The following is a 24235-nucleotide window of genomic DNA, read 5'->3' as shown; positions in this document are numbered from 1 at the left end:
GCTATTAGGAAGAGTCTAGTACATATCCTTTGGTGAATAAGTGTGTCTGTTGTGGATATACCTAAGAGTGGAATTTCTGGGTGACGGGATATGTGTATGTTAAATTTTAATAGATATTGCTAAACAGTTTTCCTAACTGGCTATACAGTTTGCGCTTCCCCTGAAAGTGTATAAGAATTCTGGTTGTTCTCCATGCTTGATAACACTTTGTATTTTTTATCTTTTTCATTTTAGCCATTCTGGTGGGTATGTTTTGAAATATTTTTACTTCATCTGTGATAAACCAGATGGCCCCTTTATTTTTGCCTTTGTTTAATTTTCAAATTCTGATTTGTTTGTGAATTTTAGTCACAAGCAAATGTCAGAACCTTGGAAACATAAGAACTTTTTGAAAAAATGTTCCAATTGGACAGGTTCAGTGGAAATAATTAGGGTAATTTGTAACCATTAACCCATAACATTTCTTACTTGGAATGGATGTGATGCTTTGCTCCCTGTCAAAGTAATAGTCATTTACCTTAAGAGAAAGGAGGGATTGTTCTTTAGGTGTTTGAGTTTTTGTTAAATATTTGGCGTTCAGACTACCCCGGATATTAAATAATTTCTTTCTGATCTGTAAGTTTAGTACCCCGCTGGCATGGCTTTTGTTTTTTTAAAGATGTGCCACGTGGCTTGTGGGATCTCAGGTCCCCGACCAGCTGTTAAACTCAGGCCCCAGCAGTGAAAGCCCTGGCATAGATTTTTATCTTTACTAAAGAAACTAAAAGTAAATAAATAAATAAAAATTAAAAAAAAAAGAAACTAAAATTTGAATTTAATAGTTTTTGTCTTAGGATCTTTATACCTTTCCAAGGGTGATTTTCTTTTACCCTAAAGTGGTTGTCTTGTGTCTTAAAAAAAAGCAGTGTTTATAAGCAATACAAATTTCAAAGCAATGTGGTCATATGTATCTGACATAAAAAGCTTAACGTATGGTTCACAAATAATGAAATCAGCTGCTTTGAGCAGCATGTTATTGTAGTGGAAAGAACCAGCACTTTGAATTCTGAAAGGTGGCTGTGCAGTCTGACTCTGCTACTTGTAAGCTGGTGTTCAGCAAGTCTTTTAGTTTCTTGAAGCTTTGGTTTCCTTGTCTGTTAAATAGGGGATAATAACGCATACTTGTCTTGAGGATTGGAAACCATGTATAAAAGTGCCTGGTACTGAAAAAGAATTCAGTGAACAGTGACGACTACTACTTATAAAAGTTGTTCGAGAGAGGTCATCCAAATGAATAATTCTTTCGACATGTAAGAATTATGTTTCTTGACATTTTAATGCAGAGAAGTAGAGATGAATGCTTTGTATCATTGCTTAAGCAGAGAAGAAAACTAGGGCTGGTCCTGTTTGACATTTTTTTCTTACCGAGGCATACTACAAGGTAAACTTGGGCCTCAGAATAGGTGAAACACCTGATATGTATATACTGGGTTGGGTCCTTAGAGGATTTACTTATCTGGAGTTTAAGAATATAGCGCAATTATATACGATATTTTCAGAGTGAAAAAAAAAAAAAAGAGGCCATTTAATTATCTGCACCTAATATAAAACCTGGTTGGAAAATAATCTGTAAGTATGACATGAATCACTGAGGGGGGGGAAAAAGTTCTTTTTTTGGGGCAGCTTAATTCTTGATGATTACTTGGGTGTGACCTTCTTGTGGCAGGGATTATGACCCTTGACTTCTTTGAAAACCAGAGGGTCTGAGGATGTTTTGCGTGTGTGAAGTGGGTGCAGGAGAAGGTATGTCGAGTGCGAATGCGTGGTTGTAACTCAGGAAACCTCAGACTGGAGCAGGGTGAGGGTAGGGGAGCAGGTGACAGGGAATACAGTTCACCCAGTATCACTGAGGGGCCTTTATCTGTGTGTGATGAAGAAAGTGCCGCTGGTACTGATTATGGAAGCTAAGGAACATTTCCCGATAAGTACAAGCAGTGGAATCAATCAATCAATATCTATAGTAAAGGGAAAAACTAAAGTGTAAAAATAATATACATTAGCAGTCTAGGTAAAGGATAGGTAGTTTGTACCTTCTTGCCGTAAAATAAAGACTAGATGTATCATAAATGATGTGTTGGATTGATGTTGTTTTATTTGCCGACAGCAATGATCCTTTTACATGGATACTGAGTCTTTGTAGTGCCTTGGAGATATATAGCTTAGATGTCAACCCATCGTTTAAAGAATGAGAACTTTGATGGTGAGAGGTCAGTGTATTTAAGTCTCTGACTTATGGAAGTGTTATATTCTCAAAATTTATTTCTAAGTTTGAAATTTGTGGAGTTTGTGGTTCAGTAGTAGAAATAGTGTTACAACGGTTGAATAGGTTCTCATCCCACAAAAGCCATAGTATGTTAATTATATATAATATAAGCTCACTAGATGGACATCTGGGTCTAAAGAAAAAGTTTGGAGTAAGATCTTTTAGATCATTGAGATCACTGTTTCTCAGCAGGGCCTAAGGCCATTTTTTCCAGTTCTGATTGAGGGATATGACCAGCATCCAATGAGTGGGCTGGAGATGCTGATGTCATGCAGTATGGCGAATCATTTCATACAAAGAAGGATTATCCTTTGTCTTTTATTTATTTATTTATGTATTTTTGGCCACAACAAATGGTTTACTCGATCTTAGTTCCCTGACCAGGGATTGAACCCCGGCCACAGCAGTGAAAGCCCAGAATTCTAACCACTAGGCCACCAGGGAACTCCTTGTCCTTTGTCCTTTTTGGCTTCTGAATGTTTGTTAGATGCTTACAGAGGTGAATTGCTTGTTTAGATTATATGAACCTACTTACATGTAAACATAAAGTACTGCATAATTTTTTTTTTTTTTTTTTGGCTGCTCCATGCAGTTTGTGGGAACTTAGTTCCTCCATCATCAAAAGTTAAATCCATGACCTCTGCAGTGGAAGGAAGCATGGAGTCCTGACCTAACCAGTGGAAGGAAGGGACCACCAGGGAATTCCCTGCACAGCTTTAAACTACAGTGAAAGTTCTAGGACTGCAACTACGCTTGGGAAAGATTGTTTTGAACATTATTTTAGAGAAGGTTGTCACTCTTGGCAAGACCACTCGTAGAGTTGAGTCTATCAGGGCTGAAAACCACCAACTTAGGCCAGAATCTGAAACAGCTGGTTTGCTCTCGATCCACCCTCTCTTCTCTCCTTTATGTCTCTTCCCCACCTCCCGAAGCCCCTCTGTCACGCACCCACTGCTCCGATTCTCCCCTCAGGCCTCTGCTCCCTTACCCTGCTACCCCCAGGCCTGTATTTTCTGCTCCCCTTCCTCTCCCCTTAAATTCCCTGTTCTTTAGGATATATGATTTCAGCTAAGTCTGGGGGAGGAAGAGAGAACATATTTGGGAGCAGGAATGCTATTCTAGTTAGCTCACCGCCAGTTCACGGTATGCCCTACAGGGTCAGCTCCCCTAAGCCACTCTCACTTCCATAGCCCCTCAGTCCGCAGACACTCTGGAAGCTCCAAGTGTGTTTTTTATTTTTCCGAAACTGGTTTCTGTTGCCATGGCAGTGAGGATGGGGCAGGGGTCCGGGCAGCGGTTTATGAGTCATTTGAAAGTCGAGGTGTTCTGAAAAGTGGACATTCCAACTAGGGATGGCTCAGTTCATTCTAGCTGAACTTCCTCCTGCCATCTGGTAGAGTGCTTTCCCAGGCAGAGCTGAAAATATATGTTTCCCTTTTCTAAGAGAAATCTGTTTTTCTTTCTTTCTCTTTCTTTCTTCTCAGTCTCTCTCTCTCTCTTTTTTTTTTTTTCCAACCTGTGTGAAGGAAGGGGCTGCAGTGTTTCAGGAGCTCATTTCATTTGAGGAAATGTCTCGACAGAGGTTGATATGAACGAGAGGCCTGGCAGTGTATTGAAGGATATCCCTTGCTTGCAGGTGGAGCTGGCTGTGGCTCCTAGGTCCTCGGAACCCTCAAGAGAGGTTCCTGTGCCTCTGTGAGGAAGGTTTGTTGCAGGAGAGTTGGCTATTCAGCTGCAGGTGGAGCCTCAGCCATTCAGATATGGAGCCTGGTCTCCCCTTCTGCTAGCCCCAGACCCTGGGCTGTCTTTGAGGACTCTGATTCTGAAACCATTTATTCATTAATTCTTTCCAGAAGCTTTTTGATCACCTGCATTGTATGCCAAGCACCAGGAACTCAGAAACAAATGAGACAAGATTCCTGCTCAGAGACTTCCCTGCCTATACAGACAAATAGGCCTGTGAACACTGGACCCAGTAAAGCCTTCAGAAGTATCCGTGGAGCCAGCAGGGCACAGTCAGTCAGGGGCAGAAGGGTGCTGCCAGGCAGAGGCTGAGAAGCAACAGGTGGTTTCAGGAGACTACCTGTGGCTCTGCATCGTGCAGTGTGGGTTAAAGGAATACAGCTGAGAGGATACTGGCTAGGTCGTAGAGGCCGGAAATCTACGCCAGAGCATCTGGACAGGGCTCATCGTGTTCTCTGTTGCCGTTGACCTGGGTCTGAGGGACTTAGAGTTTCTCTTCTCCAAACTTCTCTAACTCTTGACTTTGTTTAAAGTCACAGAGATGGTTTAGTGTAGGCAAGACTGCAAGTTTTTGAGCCAGACTGCTTGATCTTGAATCCTAGCTCACTAGCTCTGTGACCGTGGACAAATTATTTAACCTTTCCACACTTAGGTTTCCTCATGTATAAATTGGAGACAGTGGCTGTCTTTTATGTCATGAGGTCATTGAGAGAAATTAATTAAAAATGTATAAGATAATGCTTAGGACAGTGCCTGAAATAGAGTAAGAAATTAAATGTTAGCTCTTACTTTAAAAATGTTTTTTGTTCTCAGAGAAATATCTTCTTTTTTATTTTCTGATACCATATTTTATTATAACAGCTTTTAGATAGAGCTTTCAGAACATACTTAATCTCTTTCCCTCTCTCCTTTTAAAACACCTGGCACTTATTAATTATTGCAGATGGGAAGTGTGTACCTTCTAACCTCAGCTTCACAGCTTATATTTATTTTTGTGTTTATAGATGACACTCTTAAACCTGGTTTAACATGTTTGGATGATCAGGCATAGAGTCGATTAGCAATGTGTGAGAGAATATGGCTAGACTGTTGGGTATACCCCTTAGTTCATGTCACTTATTTGGCGATTGTCATTTATTCGCTTCTTGTTAATATCAGTAGACCTTAATTGAACATCCTTATCCTGGGCTTTGAGTTAGACAGAGATCCAAGTGATACAGTTCCAGCTCTTGAGGAGCTCATAGTCCTCCCTAGAGACCCTTGCTTGTATTTTAAACTCTTCATTGTGTCTTCCAGTTACTTTATTTGGTTTGAACCTACCAACCCTTAGTTGAATGTGCTGCTATCTTAGGTGTGGTGATGTGTGTGCGTGCACGTGCACTCAGTCGTGTCCGACTCTTTGTGACTCCTGGACTGTAGCCCAACAGGCTCCTCCATCCGTGGGATTTTCCAAGCAAGAATACTACAGTGAGCTTCCATTTCCTACTCCAGGGGATCTTCCCGACCCCGGCATTGAACCCACGTCTCTTGCATCTCCTGCGTTGACAGGCAGATTCTTTACCACTCGCCCCACCTGGGAAGCTATCTTAGGTGTTTGTTTATTAAATGATCTCTGTAGGGGAAATGACTCAAAGGTTTTGACAGGGCTTTCCTTCCACCATCAGATGTGAAAGAAATCACTTTGAGCAGTCTATGCCTGTTAAAATAAGCATATATTTTGGTCAAAATTAGGGCCAGTTGTGCTTAAAAAGTAAGGACACCCTCAGTGTATGGTATGATTTTCCTTTTTCCTTAGTTTCTCCTTGGGCAGTTTTTAAAACTTAGATAATCTCCCTGCTATACTTCTCTAAATAGCTGTTTAAGGCTTTACTACAAAGAAATATCTGTTCTCATTCAATAGTGAATAACCAACAATGCCCGTTAGTGGAATAGGCCTTCCTTTTCTGATCATTAGCAAGTACACTTTCACTTTGGTGAAACCAAGAGCCTGTGTAGGTTTTGAAATTAGAAATACAATATTCATTAATTCCTACTCTTGATTTAAGTTTGAAAATTGTCATGACATGGAAGTAAAGGAAATTAAGGGGAATATATTAGGATGACAAATGTTTCTAACATTAGTCATGAGGTGTAATATCTTTAAGACCAGTGTAGGGTAAAGAACCTGGGACCCAGTCTCTATGGGGACTGAGTGGTTGAAGAATTAATTGAGAGGGCAGAGGGCACTATCTCTGAATTACAGCTGATGAAGATCCCCCATCTCAGTCCTAATTCTAGAATGATCAGTTAGAGTATGTTGGGACTTCCATGATGGTCCAGTGGTTAAGACTGCATGTTTTCAATGCAGGCAGTGTGAGTTTGATCCCTTACCGGGGAACTGTGATCCTGCATGCACATAACATGGCCTAAAAAAAGCATTTTTTAAAAAAAGGTATGTAGAAAAGATGATGAATAAGAAATTGCAGCCGTATTCTAGGTGGTGGTCAAATATGTTAACATGCAGTTAGATGAGGAATCGATAGGTAACGTGTCTTACTTTGCTAGTGGGCCAGTTTGTTGTTGTGTTAGTCACTCAGTCGGATCCGACTCTTGCGACCCCATGGACTGAAGCCCACTAGATGCATCTCTCCATGGGATTCTCCAGGCAAGAATACTGAAGGGGGTTACCATTCCCTTCTCCAGGGTGTCTTCCCAACCCAGGAGTTGAACCCAGGTTTTCTGAATTGCCGGCAGATTCCTTACAGTCTGAGACACTAGGGAAGCCCCAGTAGGCCAATTTACAAATATTCAACTCTAGAAGAAAAGTGGATCAAACCAGATCCAGTTATTAGTGTTTCAGCGAAACAAGACTAGCAAGGCTTCAGGCTTAGAGGAGGGAATTAGAATGTTCATTAGGACTGTTGTTAGGAATTAAGGAAGGAGAGCCTCTCTAGAATGTCCAAAATTCTGGGATGGGGATTAGGGTAAATAGGAGTGCTTCAAATGACCAAGCTACCCTTGGAATGGGGAGATTTGAACTATTGGTTATAATTGTTGAGAGTATGAATCAGTATCATGTCTGTGATAGGAAATTTGGCAATATCTGTCAAAATGTAGACTCTGCAGTTTCACGTCTATGAATTCATCCTACAGAAGGAATCAGACAAGTGAAAAAGGCTATTTAATGAAATGAACATAAATCAGTAGGGATTTTATTAAATAAATTGTAGTGTATCTATACAGAGGTATTGTTTATAGATTTACTCTCTAATTATTTTAAAAAAAAACATTAAAAAAATATGACATTATAAAATGCCCAAGGCATTCACTGAAGAAAGAAGCAATTTTAGTAGGATATATATATATATATATAGTAATTGTCTGTCTGCATATATAACTACCATCTATTGTTGTTTAATCTCTAAGAAAGCCCAGCTACTGTCTATATACATATATAATTACTTCTGTATAGTGGAAACTGTTATTTTTTCCTTATACATTTTTTATATTGCTTTACAATTTTACGACAAGCACTTCACCAGCAGACCGAGAAGATAACTTATCTATTACTCTTTACTGCCCTGCTCTGAGAGGGTGTGTTTGTGCATGTCCAGTCATATGTATTTTTGGTGACTCACATCATGGTTGTCTCTTGGGGAGAACATAATGAGAGCTAGCAGAAAAGCTACTTCTAACAATATAGGAATATCTTATATCGACCAAAGCCTCCCTCTTGTAACAATTATGAACTCAAGGTAGTATATAAAAAGCAACTACTCGAAGACCTTGAAGAGTGATAAAATGAGGCAGAAACTGACAGAAGACTTGAAAGATATGGATCATACGAGGTAAGATTCTCATTTCTATAGCTTTTTTGCCTGAGGACACTCTGATGGGTGATGGTTAGCACCCACTCAAGCAAAAGTCTTCAGTCATACAGTCTTACTTGGGGGGTCAGAGGGTGGAATACAGGGCTATAAGAGAGACAGGAAAATAAAAGGATACATCTTAGAAAGAAGGGAACAAAGAAGGAGAAGCCCTAAAATCTGCTTTAATCCTTGACATGCATGGGGGGAGACTCCATGGAGCTTGGAAAAGGCGATGGTTGAAGGCTGAAACAATTGAGCTGAAATTCAGCTTCATCCACTGCAGAAAGGACAGAGTTTGGAGTATGAATCTAGCCCGAGTTGATTGCCCAAGAAAACAAAATTCTTCGGAGGGAAATTGGCAGAATCCAGAATCTCCATAATGTCTAGTATACGATACTAACTGAATGGCTCTGTGACTCATTGTCCAGAGAATGGCAGTCAATAGAAATTATCCCAAGATGACTCAGATGTTGAAATCACCACATAAGGACTTTAAAGCAAACTTGGTAGTAATGAATGAACAAATGGAGACTCTCCCCAGAGAAATGGATTATATATATACACACACATATATATATAAACAAAAATATAAAATCTAGAACTTAAAAGTACAGTATCCAAAATGAAAAGTTGATTCTCAGCAGCAGGTTGGAGATGGCTAAAGAAATGGTCAGTGAACTTGAAAATAGAGGAATAGAAATTATCTACTCTGAAGAACAGAAAAGATTGAAAAACAAAAACAGAGCCTTGGTGACTATGGAACAATATTAAAATATAGGTACTTGGAGTCCAGGAGCTCCCTGGTTTTTCTGATACGTGAATCAGAGCAAAGCAATCCCAGTTATTCATGAATAGATTTCTAGTGTGCAGAATATGTGAACTTAATAAAATGCTTTCTGTTTTATAACACTAAGAGTGGTTTATTATGCTGTAGTAGATAACTAAAACAAGACAAGTTTTCTTTGAAGAAATAATGGCTGACAACTAAAGAAAAGAACAAGTAACCAAGTTCAAAATGGGCAAAGTGTCTGAATAGATATTTCTTTAAGATACGCCAATGGCCACATACACACAGAAAGATATTCAACATCATGAGACCATCAGGGAAGTGGAAATCAGAACCACAATGGCTACTAGGATGGCGATAACAAAAAAAAGACGACAGCAAGTGATGATGAAGATGTGGGGAAGTTAGAACTCTCAAATACTGCTGGTGGGATTACAGAATTGAAAAGCCACTTTGAAAAACAATGTAGCAGTTACTTAAAAAGTAAAACAGTTACCATTTGAACCAGCAATTCTAAGTGTATATATAAAAGAAATAAAGTTGTTAAGTCCACATAAAAACTTGTACTTGCATTTTCATAGTAGCATTACTCATAGTATTCCATAAGTGGAAATAACCCACATGTCTATCAACTGATAATGGAGAAGCAAAATGTGATCTATTCATACAATGGAATATTCTTGGCTATATTAAAAAAAAAAGGACAACGTGCTGATTCATATTACAACATGGATGAACTTTGAAAGCAATACACGGAGTGAAAGAAGCTAGTCACAGAGACCACGTATTTTACGGTTCCCTTTATATTAAGTGTCCAGAATAGGCAAATTTATAGAGACAGAGAATAGAAGGACAGTTGTCTAGCTTTGGGAGGCAAGGGGAGATTAGGAATGATAGCTGCAGCGTTTGTTTTTGTTTTTGTTTTTCCTTGGGGGTAGTGAAAATGTTCTAAACTTGATTAAGGCTATGGTTTTGCATCTATGTGAATATACTTAAAAACAGTACATTTTAAATAGATACTGCAGGTTTTGTTTGTTTTTTTTTTTTCCACTTGCAAATTATAGGCTTGGACTAAGAGAGTATTTAAGATGCCTTTCTAGCTATGAAATTCTGCGACTCTCCAAATCTAAGAATTGTCACTTCCCAACATTGTGGTCCATTTTCATAGAGATGTCTGGGATGCCTTTCTCTGCTATCTCTTCAGCAAATTGCAGTGCTCTGGGAGAAATGAAACTTGATCCAAGTCTGTTTTTCCATCTTGATTTCATCTTAGCCTCTATGCTTTGTAACAGTAACAGATGGCCAGAAAATGTTTTCCCACATTCTTGAAGTGCAATAAATAGCAGGCTTCCATTAGCCTTTTCAGCCACCTTTGGACTTAGTGATATCATTGTGGATAAGGAGCGCAATACTGAATGAAATTTGTGCCAGAGATTGTTGGATAGTTTGAGATTAGATCTCAGGTCAGTGGTTTCCTTGGTTGAGCAGACCTCCACAAACCTCCCTGACAATGACTGGACCCATGGATCATCTTTTTAGCTATTCTTTGTTATTATGATAAAATACAGGCAAAATCAGTTGAGAAATTCTTACTGCATTTTTGAGAAGCAGTTAGGTAATATCTGTTTTTTTGTTGTCTCCTAAAAGTTGATTGATAAAAAATGAAACAAATGTATATCATTATCACTATTATGGGAGAACAGCCCCTGGTGGTCCAGCAAACCTGCCTGTACTGTCAGCAGTCCTTAGAGCATAATTAAAGAACTCTGGGTCGTTTTGTTTGTTCAGTTTTTGATGCTTACTGACTTACTTGCATGTTTGATCACAGAGCTGATAGCACAGTAACCTCTGTGGTCCCTTGTCAGTGTCTTGGTAGAGACTGGGCGTTACTGCTAGAATGCTGGTGACTTAGCTCTGGGCATACTCAAGAAAGGTTTTATTAATCTGATTGAGTGGGTGAAGTGCAGAAAGGTCTTTGATGGAGGTACACTGTAACTTTATCCCCTTCTCCCCCCACAAAAAATTTTTTTTCTTCTTATACAGGTTAAGCAGCTAAACAGCCATGGTAGTTTGTAAAAAGGGAAAGGATGTCTTCTTACCATTTCTGAGATAGCTTATAAATTTATTCTGTGCCAGATGTGTTTTGAAGGAATATATTACTAAGCGAAGATGTTAGTAGAAGGGAGTCCAGTGAGCAGAGCTGGGTTCATGCCCTGCCTCTTCCTGCCCTGTTCACCTTGGGCAAATGACTTTATATCTGAACCTCATGTTCTTTTTCTTTAAAATGGGGATAATGATGCATATTTCATATGGGGTATTGGGAAGACTAATTGAGATAATGTTCCTTTTCAGAGTGCTTGGTACAAAGTAAAATGTACTTAAAAAATGTTTCAAGGCTTGAAAAAATGAAAAATTATGTTTATTTTTTATAGAGCTGTAGATAAGGTTGAGCTTCCCAGGTGTTTTGGTGGTAAAGAATCTGCTTACCAATGCAGAAGCACCAGAGACGTGGGTTCGATCCCTGGCTCGGGAAGATCCTCGGCAGTAGGAAATGGCAACCCACTCCAGTATTCTTGCCTGGGAAATTCCATGGACACAGGAGACTAGCAGGCTACAATCAGGGAATCACAAAGAGTCAAACATGACTGAGCAATTGAGCACACAAATAAGATTAGGTTTTGCATAGATACATGGTACCTGTTTGGGCACTCTGAGAATGTCAGTGCTAATAAGCAGTATAACTTATTCTTGTCTGTGTTTGTTTCGTTTTATTTGAAGTATGTTCCTCTTTTCAGAGAGAAACATACTTGAAAAAGTTTCTGTCACTTTTCTTGAAAATAGCTTTTTATCAGATGCAAAATTAGCTTATCTTAGTGATTCTTAGCCTTTCCTCCCGGCTCCTGTATATTAAAAGGATCCTTACCCTGTCTCGCTCCTACCATGATTCTTAGGTGAGGTGGGGAGGTAGGGTCTTATCAGAGTTTGTGCAGAGGAGAGAGGAGACATACAGCCCTCAAAATTAATTTTATGTCTTCAAGAATTAGCTTCTTCTGAAGGGTGCCCCACCCCCATTTTAAGCTGAGGTGGCTTCACTGAATACTTAAGAGTAAAGGAAGGATGCTGGAAGGAAATAATTGTAATATGCTATTTAAATACAAAAGGGGCTTGAAAAAGAAAGCCACCTGGTACCTAGCGATTCTATGTAAATAATGTTGAGTTCTGTTTTCTGCTTTTCTTTCCATCTTTCAAGACTGTTTCCTCTTGGTTCCTCGGGGGGTTGTGCTGTGTCTTCCTTTACTTTCAGTTGTTTTACGTAGTGAAAGTACTTTGAATTGTTCTCTTTTTCTCTTTCACACCCAGTCCTGTTTCCTCCTAGGTGGCCATGCTTTATAGGAAAAGAGGAATTCTCTTTCCCTCTGTGGCAAGTTAGTTTTCAGAGAACAGGAGTTATAATAGAAAACTTATTTTTTTTAGTTCAGAGAATAATATAGATTCATACTCAGTAACTGTTGATTAAATTTTTTTACGAATTAAAGTCAGTAAAAGTGTGTGTAAAGGGCTAGGATTTTATTTCCCCCTGTTTAGATGCTAATAGCCCACCCGGCCCGTGGTTGCTGGCCGAGCACAAGACCTCTGGGCCAGAGAGAAAGGACTTTATTGGTCACGGCCCTGCAAGCAGTGTAAACGTAGGCTTGCGCTGGCTCCCCTTGTGCCCCGCAGGTGCCACGGGAGTGGTATGAACGGGCCCAGCTGGATGCCTGTGCGTGCGCTATGGCAGTGGGGCCCTGAGTTTGGGGAATCCATTGCTTTCATAGTACATAGTAAGCAAGCCCGTCCTTTGTACTGGAGAGGAACATCGCACCATCCCTCAAAGCTGCTCTCTCCTAACACAACCCTGAGAAGGGGCTTGGGTGAGGAGTGGGCAGGGTCATGGGTTTTGTGTTTTTCTTACCCAACAAGACATGCAGGAATGTGAGAGACCCATGGAGGAGTAGCTCTCCCAACAGTATATATATACAGTAGGTCACTGCTAGAAATCTTAGGTAGATTTATTGTAAAATATTTGCCATACAGAAAGGTATAAACAGTAATATAGTGAGGAGCCATGCAGTTACCTCCCAACTTGAGAAATAAGCGCTGACCGTACAGGCGACACTTCCTGTGGGCCCCTCCCCATGTCCCAGGCAAGCACTTTGCAGAATTTGTTGTTGTCATGCGAGTGCATTTCTATGTGTCTCTTAATATCATACAGTACTGTGTGTTTTTAAACTTCTAATTTTTTTTTACTATCATTTAAAAAACTGTTACAGAGCCCTTTTACATAGTATCATGTTAATCACCATGAAACAAAAGTGTAGAGATAAAACTCTTGCCAGTCATGATTTTAGGGTTCAAGGGAAACTAAAAACGCTGAAACACTGCTTAATAGAACGGAAAGGATGTGTGTGGGAAAAAAAGTTGGTATACAACATATAACTATAAATTCAACTATTAGCATCTAATATGTGCAAGGGCTAAGTATAGTTACAGATGGAGGGAGAAGTGGAATTCATTATTGGCTAGAAAAGAGTGTGAGAGGCAACAGCAGTGAGAACTTACACAGGTGAGATTCGTCAGACAGTTGGTCATGCAGGGCTTATGCTGTGAGGACCTGGCCTGAGGTTGATCCAGCCAGCAGATGAGAGAAGGGAGCTGGGAGTAGTCAGTCAGCAGGGCAGTTGGCTACAAGGTATCCAGGAACCCTGGTCTTCTGTCAGGTAACCATGTTATCAGGAGGGGTGGCTAACACTCAGCCCTGACCTCACAGGGCTTAACATGTAACTGCATAGCAGTGGTTACATATGGGAAAATGAGAGAACACCCAAGACCCTCTCTGATGATGACCTAAATGTGTGTTACAGATTCCAGGGATGTAGAAGGTACGAGTTTAACGTGAAGTTTAACTTTGAAGCAGTTAAGGAAAGAAGGTCTCAGTGGGAAGTCAGAGTTGAGTCTTCAATGGCAAATCATGGTGAGGTGCTCCAGGAAGAGGGGTGGGTGGCGAGAGCATAGGAGCGAGGGCTGGAGACAGCGTGTGTGGGGCAGTTAACAGGATGGCGCTGGTCAGGCTCTCTGGCCCCACGCTCTCACGCCTCTCACCCCGTGTGCTGCAAACAGTGACTCCGCAGGGCTATGTGACAGCTGAGGCCACTTACGGCGCTGCGCATGCAGGTCACGAGGTACTCGCTTGGTCACGGGCTACTTGATGCGGTAGCCTGTATGAGCCTCGCCAGGAAAGCCCTGGCTGCCGCTGCATTGCTTCTACATCGGAGCGGCATCATAGTTAAACGTTATATGAAGTTATGTTATGGCTACGTTATGGTTATGTTGTGGCTGCTGCTACTGCTGCTGCGTCAGCCAGGAGAGAGGCTGCGTTATGGCTGCCATGCCAGTCAGGAGAGAATAAACGTGTCTGCAGTTCCTACAGCTCCTTGAGTCTTCTTCCAGCCTCTTAGCTTGTGCCTTGCCTGCCCTGGGTTCAGCGAACAGTGTGAACAGCAAGACATTTGGCATCAGGAACAGGATAGGCAATACAATTGGTGTCGTCGGCAGGAGGTGAAGGGATTCAGTGTGAGACAGTGAGAGGACAGGCCTGTGTGAATTGTTTATGTCCAGGCCCCTTGACAGAGGAGGTGATGGCACCCCACTCCAGTGCTCTTGCCTGGAAAATCCCATGGACGGAGGAGCCTGGTAGGCTGCAGTCCCTGGGGTCGTGAAGAGTTGGACACGACTGAGCGGCTTCACTTTCACTTTTCACTTTCATGCATTGGAGAAGGAAATGGCAACCCACTCCAGTGCTCTTGCCTGGAAAATTGCATGGACGGAGGAGCCTGGTAGGCTGCAGTCCATAGTGTTGCACAGAGTCAGACACTACTGAAGCGACTTAGCAGCAGCAGCAGCAGCAGCAGTAGCAGGCCCCTTGATGTATAGAGTTTCCCATGGCCTGGATTCTGCTGATTGCACACTTAGAGTACAGTTCAGCAGTTTTCCTTTCTATTTCCTGCAAATGAGCAACAGGACCCAGTGGTGTGATGACATTCAGGTTCAGTCCCTTTGGCAAGGCCCTAAATGGTTGTGTTCTTTTTTCACATCAGTAAAGGTATATGTAAGGATCTGGAGTTTTGCTTTACCCTACTTAACAAGCCAGTAAGTAATCTGTTACTGTTTTATATCCTAACCTCATAGAATTCCCTCTTCTGTTGTTTCAAATAGAGTTTAAAAATATAATGGCTTGCTTTCTGATACCTCCTGGTCTGTTACCCCCCCCAACCCACTGACCCCCTGCCCAACTTTTATTTGGACTATCTGTTTTCTTCATTTCTGTCTTGCTTAGTTTGGATTCCTCTCCCAGAAGTTTTTCTCAGTGTGGGGACCCATCTTAGGAAGGAGCCTTGGTGAATTCCATGAGTTTATAGGGTTAGATTGCTTCGGCTCATTTGGGCCTTTTGCCCAAACCCCTCCAGCTTCCGTTGCTTTTCTCAAATTGGTCCACATTGCTCTTCGCTGAGTACTTGGTCATCCTGGGGTCCTTCTGTTCTCTGATTTCTCTGGTACCCTGTTGTTTTCCTCTTTGATGATCTGCACAACTACTTAGAGCACTCATGTCTTATGGCTGTTAATGGTTTTCCCCTCCTGCTTGTATATAGGGGTTTATGAGGATGCTTTATCTTATAGTTTTGTTTTTAATGTTATTCAAGGGCTTCCCTGGTGGCTCAGTTGGTAAAGAATGCCTGCAATCACGGAGGTCCAGGTTTGATCCCTGGGTTAGGAAGATCCCCTGGAGAAGGAAATGGCAACCCACTCCAGTATTCTAGCCTGGGAAGTTCTATGGACAGAGGAGCCTGGCAGGCTGCAGTCCATGGGGTTGCAAGAAGAGTCAGACACAACTTATCAACTAAACCATGAGCTGTTAAGCTGCTATCTGGTTGTTCTGGTTTTGTATGGGAATTATATCAAAGGCTATAACAGTCTCTCCAGAATTGTTACCGTAGGTTCTTAAGTTCACTGTCTGGAGATAGTGTGGTTGTTAGTCCACATTTGTTCTTTAACTTTCTCATTTCTCCATATTGAGACATGTTATTTGGTTATAATGCTTATTTGCAGATTTCCATGGAAATAATAGCTGCTTACCATCATTTTTTTCAGGTTCACTAAAAATCTTTCCCCGGACAAAATCAATTTGAGCACCCTGAAAGGGGAGGGTCAGCTGACCAATCTGGAGCTGGATGAAGAGGTTCTACAGAATGTGCTGGAGCTCCCCACCTGGCTAGCCATCACTCGGGTCTACTGCAACAGGGCCTCGATCCGGGTGAGAATGCGGTCAGAAGGCTGCTGCTCTCTTTGGCCAGCAGGCCTGCCCTCATGAGGGGTACCTCCCATAGCCCTGAGTCTTTGCTTTCCTCTTTCAGATCCAGTGGACAAAGTTGAAGACACACCCAATTTGCTTGGTAATGGCCTTTCTTGATTGCAAGTAATCAAATGGGGGAAGTGGGGGTAAGGTTTTAAAGGAGCTGAGAGAAGATGGGGAGGAGTTTGATAGGCTGTCCCTTCTGGGAGTGTGGGTGTTTCCATCTGGCTTGTGAGCTCCTATGTGAGATGGGGTGACTGTTGTCTGTGTTTTTTTCTAGAACTGCTGTGCAGTAGAGCAGGTAGCTCTGAGACACAAGTCCTGAGTTGGTTTTGCTTTTAATTTTGTTTTTTATAACAAGTTTTGCTGTCCAGCTTCTATCTTTGCATTTCCTTTGGATTTCTGTTGGAGGAATTATTAGAAATTTATTCATGTTGACTGTTGGGTGATTCTCAGCTAAAAGCCCTTGGGGAACTGATACATATATATATATATATATATATATATATCCCAAGGACTGGAGTCCCCAGGAATAGTAATATCTCTATAACTTGGACTTATGTTTTCATTTCTGTGAGCTAATCCCATGCTTGTCATGGAGTTCTGCTGTTAATAGAAATGGAAGGGGGAAGATGAGGCCTCTCTTTGTATTTTACTTTGTCTGTTCATTCATTTGAATAACATTCATTGTTGGTCCACCGTGGACACAGCACTCAGCTGGGTGCTGGAGCTCAGAGACGGATGAGACAGCCTGTGCTGTGTGGGGCTTCGTGCAGATGCTTAGTTCTCCATGGCTTTTATTTCAGTGTCTGGATAAGGTAGAGGTGGAGATGAAGACCTGTGAGGAGCCTCGGCCGCCCAATGGACAGTCTCCCATTGCCCTCGCTTCAGGACAGAGGTTAGTTGCTTTGGGTCCTATTATTTCCAATGTATCAGTGGATCCAGATCACCTTTTAATTAAAAATTAGAAACTTTTCATTATGGAAATTTTCAGACATACACTAAATAGTATAATGAGAGAATAGTGTAATGAGCCCCCATCCACCCAAGATCTAACTTTCACAATCATCAACAATTTACTGTTCTTTTTCTACCTTTCTTCTGCCACTCTGTGAGTGTGTGTGTATGCACACGCTGCAATACTTGAAAGCAAATCCCAGATACCATAGGATTCCATCTGTAAATACTTCTGTATTATGTGTCATTAACGAAGATTGAGAAGAAAGAAAAAGACTCCACAATACTGTTATCACAATTAATAGAATTCATAGGGATTCCTTAATATCATCTAACACTTATTTCATATTTAATTTTCCTGAGTTGTCTCTAAAATTTTTTCTTTTGACAGTTCAGTTTGGCTGCAAAGAGCTCCATACCTTATATTTGGGAATATTGCTTTTTAAAGCTCTTTAAGGGTTTCCCTGGTGGTCTGGTGGTTAAGAATCTACCTGCCAATGCAGTGGACACAGGTTTGATCCCTGGCCCAGGAAGATTTCACATGACACGGGGCAACTTAGCCTGTGCACCATGACTCCTGAAGCCCATGAGCCTAGAGCCCTTGCTGTGCAATAATAGGAGCCACAGCAATGAGAAGCCTGTGCAGTGCAACTAGAGAGTAGCTCCTGCTCACTGCAGCTAGAGCAAGTTCCCGCGCAGCAGCAGAGACCCAGCACAGCCAAAAAAACCCAAACAAAGAGCATTTTTTTTTAAAAGAAGAAAAACCTTAAAAAATAAAGCTCTGTAATTTTAAACAATCCCCAATCCCACACTTTTTTATATGTAATTTATTCTTTGTAGAAACTGGATTATTTCTGCTAAAGAATTTCCCATATTTTGTGTTTTGGCTGATTGGATCCTCGAGGTATTATTTAAGATGTTTAATTTGGTAGTTAAAGACTTGATTTGATTCATTTGTTCGTTTTCTTGGTAAGAATACTTCATGAATGGTACCATGTATTTCCGACTGTAAATAATGGGAGGTGCATAATATTCCTTTGGTTAAGGTTAACCAGTGGATTCAGATGATGTTGGCCTGACTTGTCAGTTGTGAAAAGTTCCTCATCTACCTCTCACCTCGTGGTTTAGGAACCGTTGATGATAGTTGTCTGTAGATCTATTATTTCAGTATGAGATTGAAAATAGAAATTTTATAGCTCTTTTTTCCTGTTGCATTTATTAGTTGTGATTTTCTGTAGAGAAAACTTTACAGAGAACTTTCTTTCACTAACTATTAATATTTGATTACTTTGAAATACAGTTTATACAGGAATATCAGGATAAATACTGAATTCTTTACCTTTATTTAGCAAATTTAAGATTTATGAGTTGACACCCTAATAATCTCTGAAGAGATTTCTTTTGGGTGGGGAAAAGTGAAGGCGGTTTATCATTTCGAATCCATTTATGTTTTACATCGTTATTAAGGTGTAATTGAGGGAGAATAGACTGTACATATATAAAGTCTACAATTTGGTAAGTTTGGATGTATGTATATGTCCACGCAACCATCAGCACAGTCAAGATAATAACATATCCATTCCCTCAAACCTATTGTTGATCTCCCTGCCCTTTCCCCTTCCATCCCCAGGCAATGACTTTCTGTCAGTATAGATTGGTTTGCATTTTCTATAATGTTTTCTAAGTGAAATCATGAAGTATGTACTAGTTTTTAGTGGCTTCTTTTATCCAGTATAATTATTTTGAGATTTATCCATGCTGTTGAGTTTGTTGATAGTTCACTCCTTTTATGTATTGTATTCAGCTTATTTATCTAGTATATATGGCCGTGGTGGGGCTTCATTGCTGTGCGCTGCGGCATGTGGGATCTTCCTGGATGGGGGATCAGACCCTTGTCTCCTGCACTGACAGGCAGATCCCTTACCACTGAGCCACCCGGGAAGCCCACTTCATTCTTTTAGTTATCGAGTAATATTCCATGTGTAAGTGGATCACAGCTTGTTATCTATTCACTTGTTAATGTTCATTTTATTTCCAGTTTTTGGCTATTGCAAATAATGCTGCTATAAAAACTCATATACAAGTTGCTGTGAGGTCGTGTGCTTTTCTCTCTCTTGGCTAAATGCCTAGGAACGGAATAGTTGGATGGAATGGTAGGTGAGGATTTAACTTTTTAACAAACTGTTGAACGTTTCCTGGTTGATTTACTATTTTACATTCATTGTTCATTTTTTGTGTGCTTTTTCATTTTTTACATCCTATGTCTATGTTTTCTTATAAGATGGGTTTGTTGTGTACTGTCAAGTACACAATGCCTTTGCGCGACACCATTCCAGTCATGATTCTTTCTGATGGTCATCTGTCCCCATCTGTGGCCAGTGAGAGCCTTTCAATATCACCTGTGTCCTTTGGACAAGATCCCAGTAATCTTTCTGTTTTTCTACAGAACAAATCAGGCTTCTCTTATTCTCTTCTCTTTTATCCTTACCTCAGACCTGGAATCAGATATTTCTCCAAGGAACCTGATTCATTTTAGTGAGAAATGTTATGAATATTTAGTTAGAGACAATAGTCTGGGCAGAATTGTATTCATTGGGTCGTCACTGCTTTAAAGCCTTTTCAGTTCTAGGGAAAAAGTATTTTTTAAGAAAGATAAATAATTCATAATAATATCTTGAATTTCTCAAATTGAAAAAGGATTTTGAGTAACTTTTTAGATTTACTATTTGCATTTTTCTGATTTTTGCTTTGTTTCTTTGTTGTTAGGTGTCTAATGGTTTATGATGTCTATCTTCTTTGTCATTAAAAATATTCATCTTTGTTTCACTTAAAAATAAATTAATTTTAAAAATGCAAAAATAGAAGATAGACATCATAAACCATTAGACACCTAACAACAAAGAAACAAAGCAAAAATCAGAAGAAATATAAGGGAAAGAAAAAATATATAATCATACTGAGACATGTTAACATTTTTCTGAGAATATTTTATCAAGTACATAAAAAATAAGAATAGGAACATCTTGAATGATGTCATTAATAATTTAAATATAATAGATTTCTATTTATATTAGTTTATATTATTTCTATATCCTATATGAATATATTTAAAATTTATATCTCATATTTCATCATTAGATGTCCATAGGACATTTAGAAGAGCTGGCAAAAAGATAAACATTGCTAAATTTCAAACAGTAGAATTATTTTTTTGTGTGTGATTCAGTTACACATATACACATATATGATTTTTGAAATTATTTTCCATTATAAGTTATTATAAGATATTGACTATAGTTCCTTGTACTACACAGTAACCTTTGTTGCTTGTTGCATATCTATTTTTTTAGATGAGAAAAATAGCATTCTATTCATACTAAGTCAAACAAGTAGAATCAAAATGTCTTAAATATTTTAGTTAGGCAAAAATTTACAAGTTTTTCTAAAATATATATGTTATACATATTATGTATATAAAAGTATACAAGAACTTTTCTACTATGCTTGATAAAGGCTTGAGAAAGAATATTAAAAAAAAAGAGATGAAGAAATTGGAAAACAAACTAAATGAAATGGGAGTACTGAATATGAAATAGAAAAAGTGAAACAAACTAGATAAAAGTAAAAGTTCTTCATATAGTCCAGTTGTTTTTAAACGTGGCTGCTCATTAGAAACATATCTGGAACTCCGGTGGGAAAAAAAAGCAATAGCTGGACATTTGTATTTTTCAAAAAATTCCAAGATAATTCTGGTATGTGTATGAATTTTAAAAAGTATTCCAGGATCTTCTATTAAATGGTAGTTTTAGTGATATAGAATTCTATTATTTTTCTGTTGACCAATCATGATACAATGGCATTGTGAGTAATCACAGTAGTGAAAGATGTTTATCAATTTTCGTAATCAATAGCCAGACAAAAAATAAAAGACAATTACAATTGCAAGCCATAATGGCAACATGATTAACCTAACAATATAAAATAATTACATACAATTTGGGGGGGGGTCAGGCAGAGTGATGTGATAAGTGAAAATGTATACATCCACCTGTTTTCTTCTGCTTCACCTAGTCTATGTCTTTTGATTAGGGCATTTAATCAATTTACATTTAAGGTAATTATCCATATATATGATCCTATTACCATTTTCTTAATTGTTTTGGGTTTATTTTCTCTTTTTTCCTGCCTAGAGAAGTTCCTTTAGCATTTGTTGTAAAGCTGGTTTGGTGGTGCTAAATTCTCTTAACTTTTGCTTGTCTGGAAAGCTTTTGATTTCTCCATCAAATCTGAAGGAGATTCTTGCTTCATAAAGTATTCTTGGTTTAGGTTCTTCCCTTTCATCACTTTTAATATATCCTGCCATTCTCTTGCTTGTAGAGTTTCTGCTGAGAAATCAGCTTGTACCCTGGTGGGAGTTCCCTTCCTTTTCCCTCGTTGCTTTTTATATTTTTTAGGGCTTCCCTGGTGGCTCAGATGTAAAGAATCCGCCTGCAATGCGGGAGACCAGTGTTCGATCCCTGGGTTGGGAAGATCCCCTGGAGGAGGGCATGACAACCCCCTCCAGTATTGTTGTCTGGAGAATCCCCTGGGTCAGAGGAGCCTCACGAGCTACAGTCCATGGGGTAGCAAAGAGTTGGACACAACTGAGCGACTAAGCACAGCTCTGTCTTTAATTTTTGTAAGTTTGATTATTATGTGTCTCAATGTGTTCCTTCTTAGGTTTACCCTGCCTGAGGCTGTCTGTGCTTCCTGGACTTGGTTGACTATTTCCTTTCCCATGTTAGGGAAGTTTTCAGCTATTATCTCTTCAAATATTTTCTCAGGTCCTTTCTCTCTTCTCCTTCTGGGACCCCTACAGTGCAAATGTTAGTGTGTTTATTGTTGTCGCAGAGGTCTCTTAGGCTGTCTTCATTTCTTTTCATTCTTTTTTCTATATTCTGTTCTGTAACAGTGACTTTTGCCATTCTGTCCCCCAGGTCATTTATCCGTTCTTGAAAGTTAAAGTTAAAATCACTTAGTCGTGTCCAACTCTTTGTGACCCCGTGGACTTTACAGTCCATGGAATTCTCCAGGCCAGAAAACTGGAGTGGGTAGCCTTTCCTTTCTCCAGGGGATCTTCCCAACCCAGGGATCGAACCCAGGTTTCCTGCATTGTGGGCAGATTCTTTACCAGCTGAGCCGTAAGGGGAAGCCCAAGAATACTGGGGTGGGTAGCCTGTCCCTTCTCCAGCAGATCTTCCCGACCCAGGAATCGAACTGGGATCTCCTGCATTGAAGGTGGATTCTTTACCAACTGAGCTATCAGGGAAGCCCTGTCCATTCTTCTGTCCCAGTTATTCTGCTATGGATTCCTTCTAGTGTATTATTCATCTCTGTTTGTTCTTTAGTTCTTCTGAGTCTTTGGTAAACATTTCTTGCATATTCTCAATCTTTGCCTCCATTCTTTTTCTGAGATCTTGAATGATCTTCACTATCATTTTTCTGAATTGTTTTTCTGGAAGGTTGCCTATCTTCACGTCATTGAATTGTTTTTCTGGGGTTTTATCTTATCCCTTCATTTGGGACATAACTTTCTGCTTTTTCATGGTGGTTAAGTTTCTGTAATGTGGTTTTTGTTTTAGTCGCTTTGGGACTGTGGTTCTTCTTGCTTCTGTCTGGCTTCTGATAGAGGAGGCTAAGAGGCTTGTGTAAGCTTCCTTGGGGGAGGGATTGGTGGTGGGAGAAACTGGGTCTTACTCTGGTGAGCAGGGCCTTGCTCAGTAAAGCTTTAACCCAGTTATCTGCTGGTGGGTGGGATTATGCTCCCTCCCTGGTATTTTTTTGACCTAAGGCGACCCAACTCTCTAGGTCTATGGTTGGGTGCTGGCAACCTCCAAGAGGGTATACCCCAAGGAGGACCTTCCAGGCTGGGTGCCCCCTTCCCTGTGGTGAGCCCCTCCTGACCCACCCCTCCTCCACAGGAGACCCTCCGACACTAGCTCCTTTCCTCTGAGTCTTGGTATGCCGGAAAATTTGTTTGTGCCCTCTTAAACTGGAGTCTGTTGTTTCCCCAGTCTTGTGGAAGTCTTGTAATCCAATCCTACTGGCCTTGAAGGCAGATTCCCTGGGGAATCTGGGAATCGGCGGTCCCTTTGGCTGGGAATTGGCTGGGAAGCCCGACGTGGGGTTGAGAACTTCTTTGGTGTTATTGTTCTCCAGTTTGTGGGTCATCCACCCAGAGGGTATGGGATTTGATTTCATCATGATTGTGCCCCTCTGGCCATCTCACTGTGGCTTCTTGTCTTTGAATGTGGGGTATCATTTTTGGTAGTTTCCAGTGTCCTGTTGATAGTTACTCAACAGTTGGCTGTGATTTTGGTGCCCTCACAAGAGGACATGAGCACATGTCCTTCTACTCTGCCATCTTGAACCAGAAAAATTTGCATTTTTGTTCATATGCTAAATTTTGGTTCCTAACAACATTTTATAATAAATAATTCACTTTTTAATAGTTTCAAAAATAACAAAGACTAATATAACTACCAGTAAGACTACTGAATGCAGTAGCCTTTTGTGCGTGTGTATACACGTGTTTTTTTATTTTTGGCCACACTGCACGGCTTATGGGATCTCAGTTCCCCAACCAGGGATTGAACTCAGGCCTTCAGCATTAAGAGTGCAGAATCCTAACCACTGGATCACCAGGGAATTCCCTTGTATTTGCTTTAACCGTATGATATATTCTATTAGAGATATATAGTCAAAACACTGTGCTTTAAAATTACTTGAGGGACTTGTCTGGTGGTGCTTCCAGTGCACGGGGTGTGGGTGTGACCCCTGGTGGGGGAGCTAAGATCCCTCCTGCCTCGCAGCCGAAAAACCAGAATATAAAACAGAAGCAATATTGTAACATTCTTTGTATGGTTGGGTACCAACTTGACATACAGAGGAGTTCATTTTTTTAGGACAGATTTTTTAGAGCAGTTTTAGGCGTGAACAGTAGTACTAAGAGGAAGGAACGGAGATTTCCCGAATACCCCCTGCTCTCAACACACGCAGAGCCTCCCCAATTATTGACATCCGCCACCCAGAGTGGTATATTTATTATGATAGATTATCACACAGACTTCATACTTTACATTGAGGCTCACCCTTGGTGGGACATTCTATAGGTTTGGACAAGTGTATAATGACATACATTCACTGTTACAGTATCAGACAGTGTATTTTCG

The 24235-nt window shown here is 40.3% G+C and overlaps 1 protein-coding gene across 1 annotated transcript in view; it reads left to right on the top strand.

Annotated features, from left to right (window-relative positions):
* Positions 1-24235, top strand: part of UHRF1BP1 (UHRF1 binding protein 1) — a 72941-nt gene that overhangs the window by 5048 nt on the left and 43658 nt on the right. The window contains exons 2-4 of the mRNA XM_018038710.1: positions 15866-16028; positions 16129-16167; positions 16874-16965. Coding sequence (XP_017894199.1) covers positions 15866-16028; positions 16129-16167; positions 16874-16965 — 294 coding nt within the window. The remainder of the gene's footprint in view (positions 1-15865; positions 16029-16128; positions 16168-16873; positions 16966-24235) is intronic.

The sequence above is a fragment of the Capra hircus genome, chromosome 23, assembly GCF_001704415.2.
Source record: "Capra hircus breed San Clemente chromosome 23, ASM170441v1, whole genome shotgun sequence".
Lineage (NCBI taxonomy): Eukaryota > Metazoa > Chordata > Mammalia > Artiodactyla > Bovidae > Capra > Capra hircus.
The sequence above is the reverse complement of the archived record's forward strand: the minus strand, read 5'-3'. Positions and strand labels throughout refer to the sequence as shown.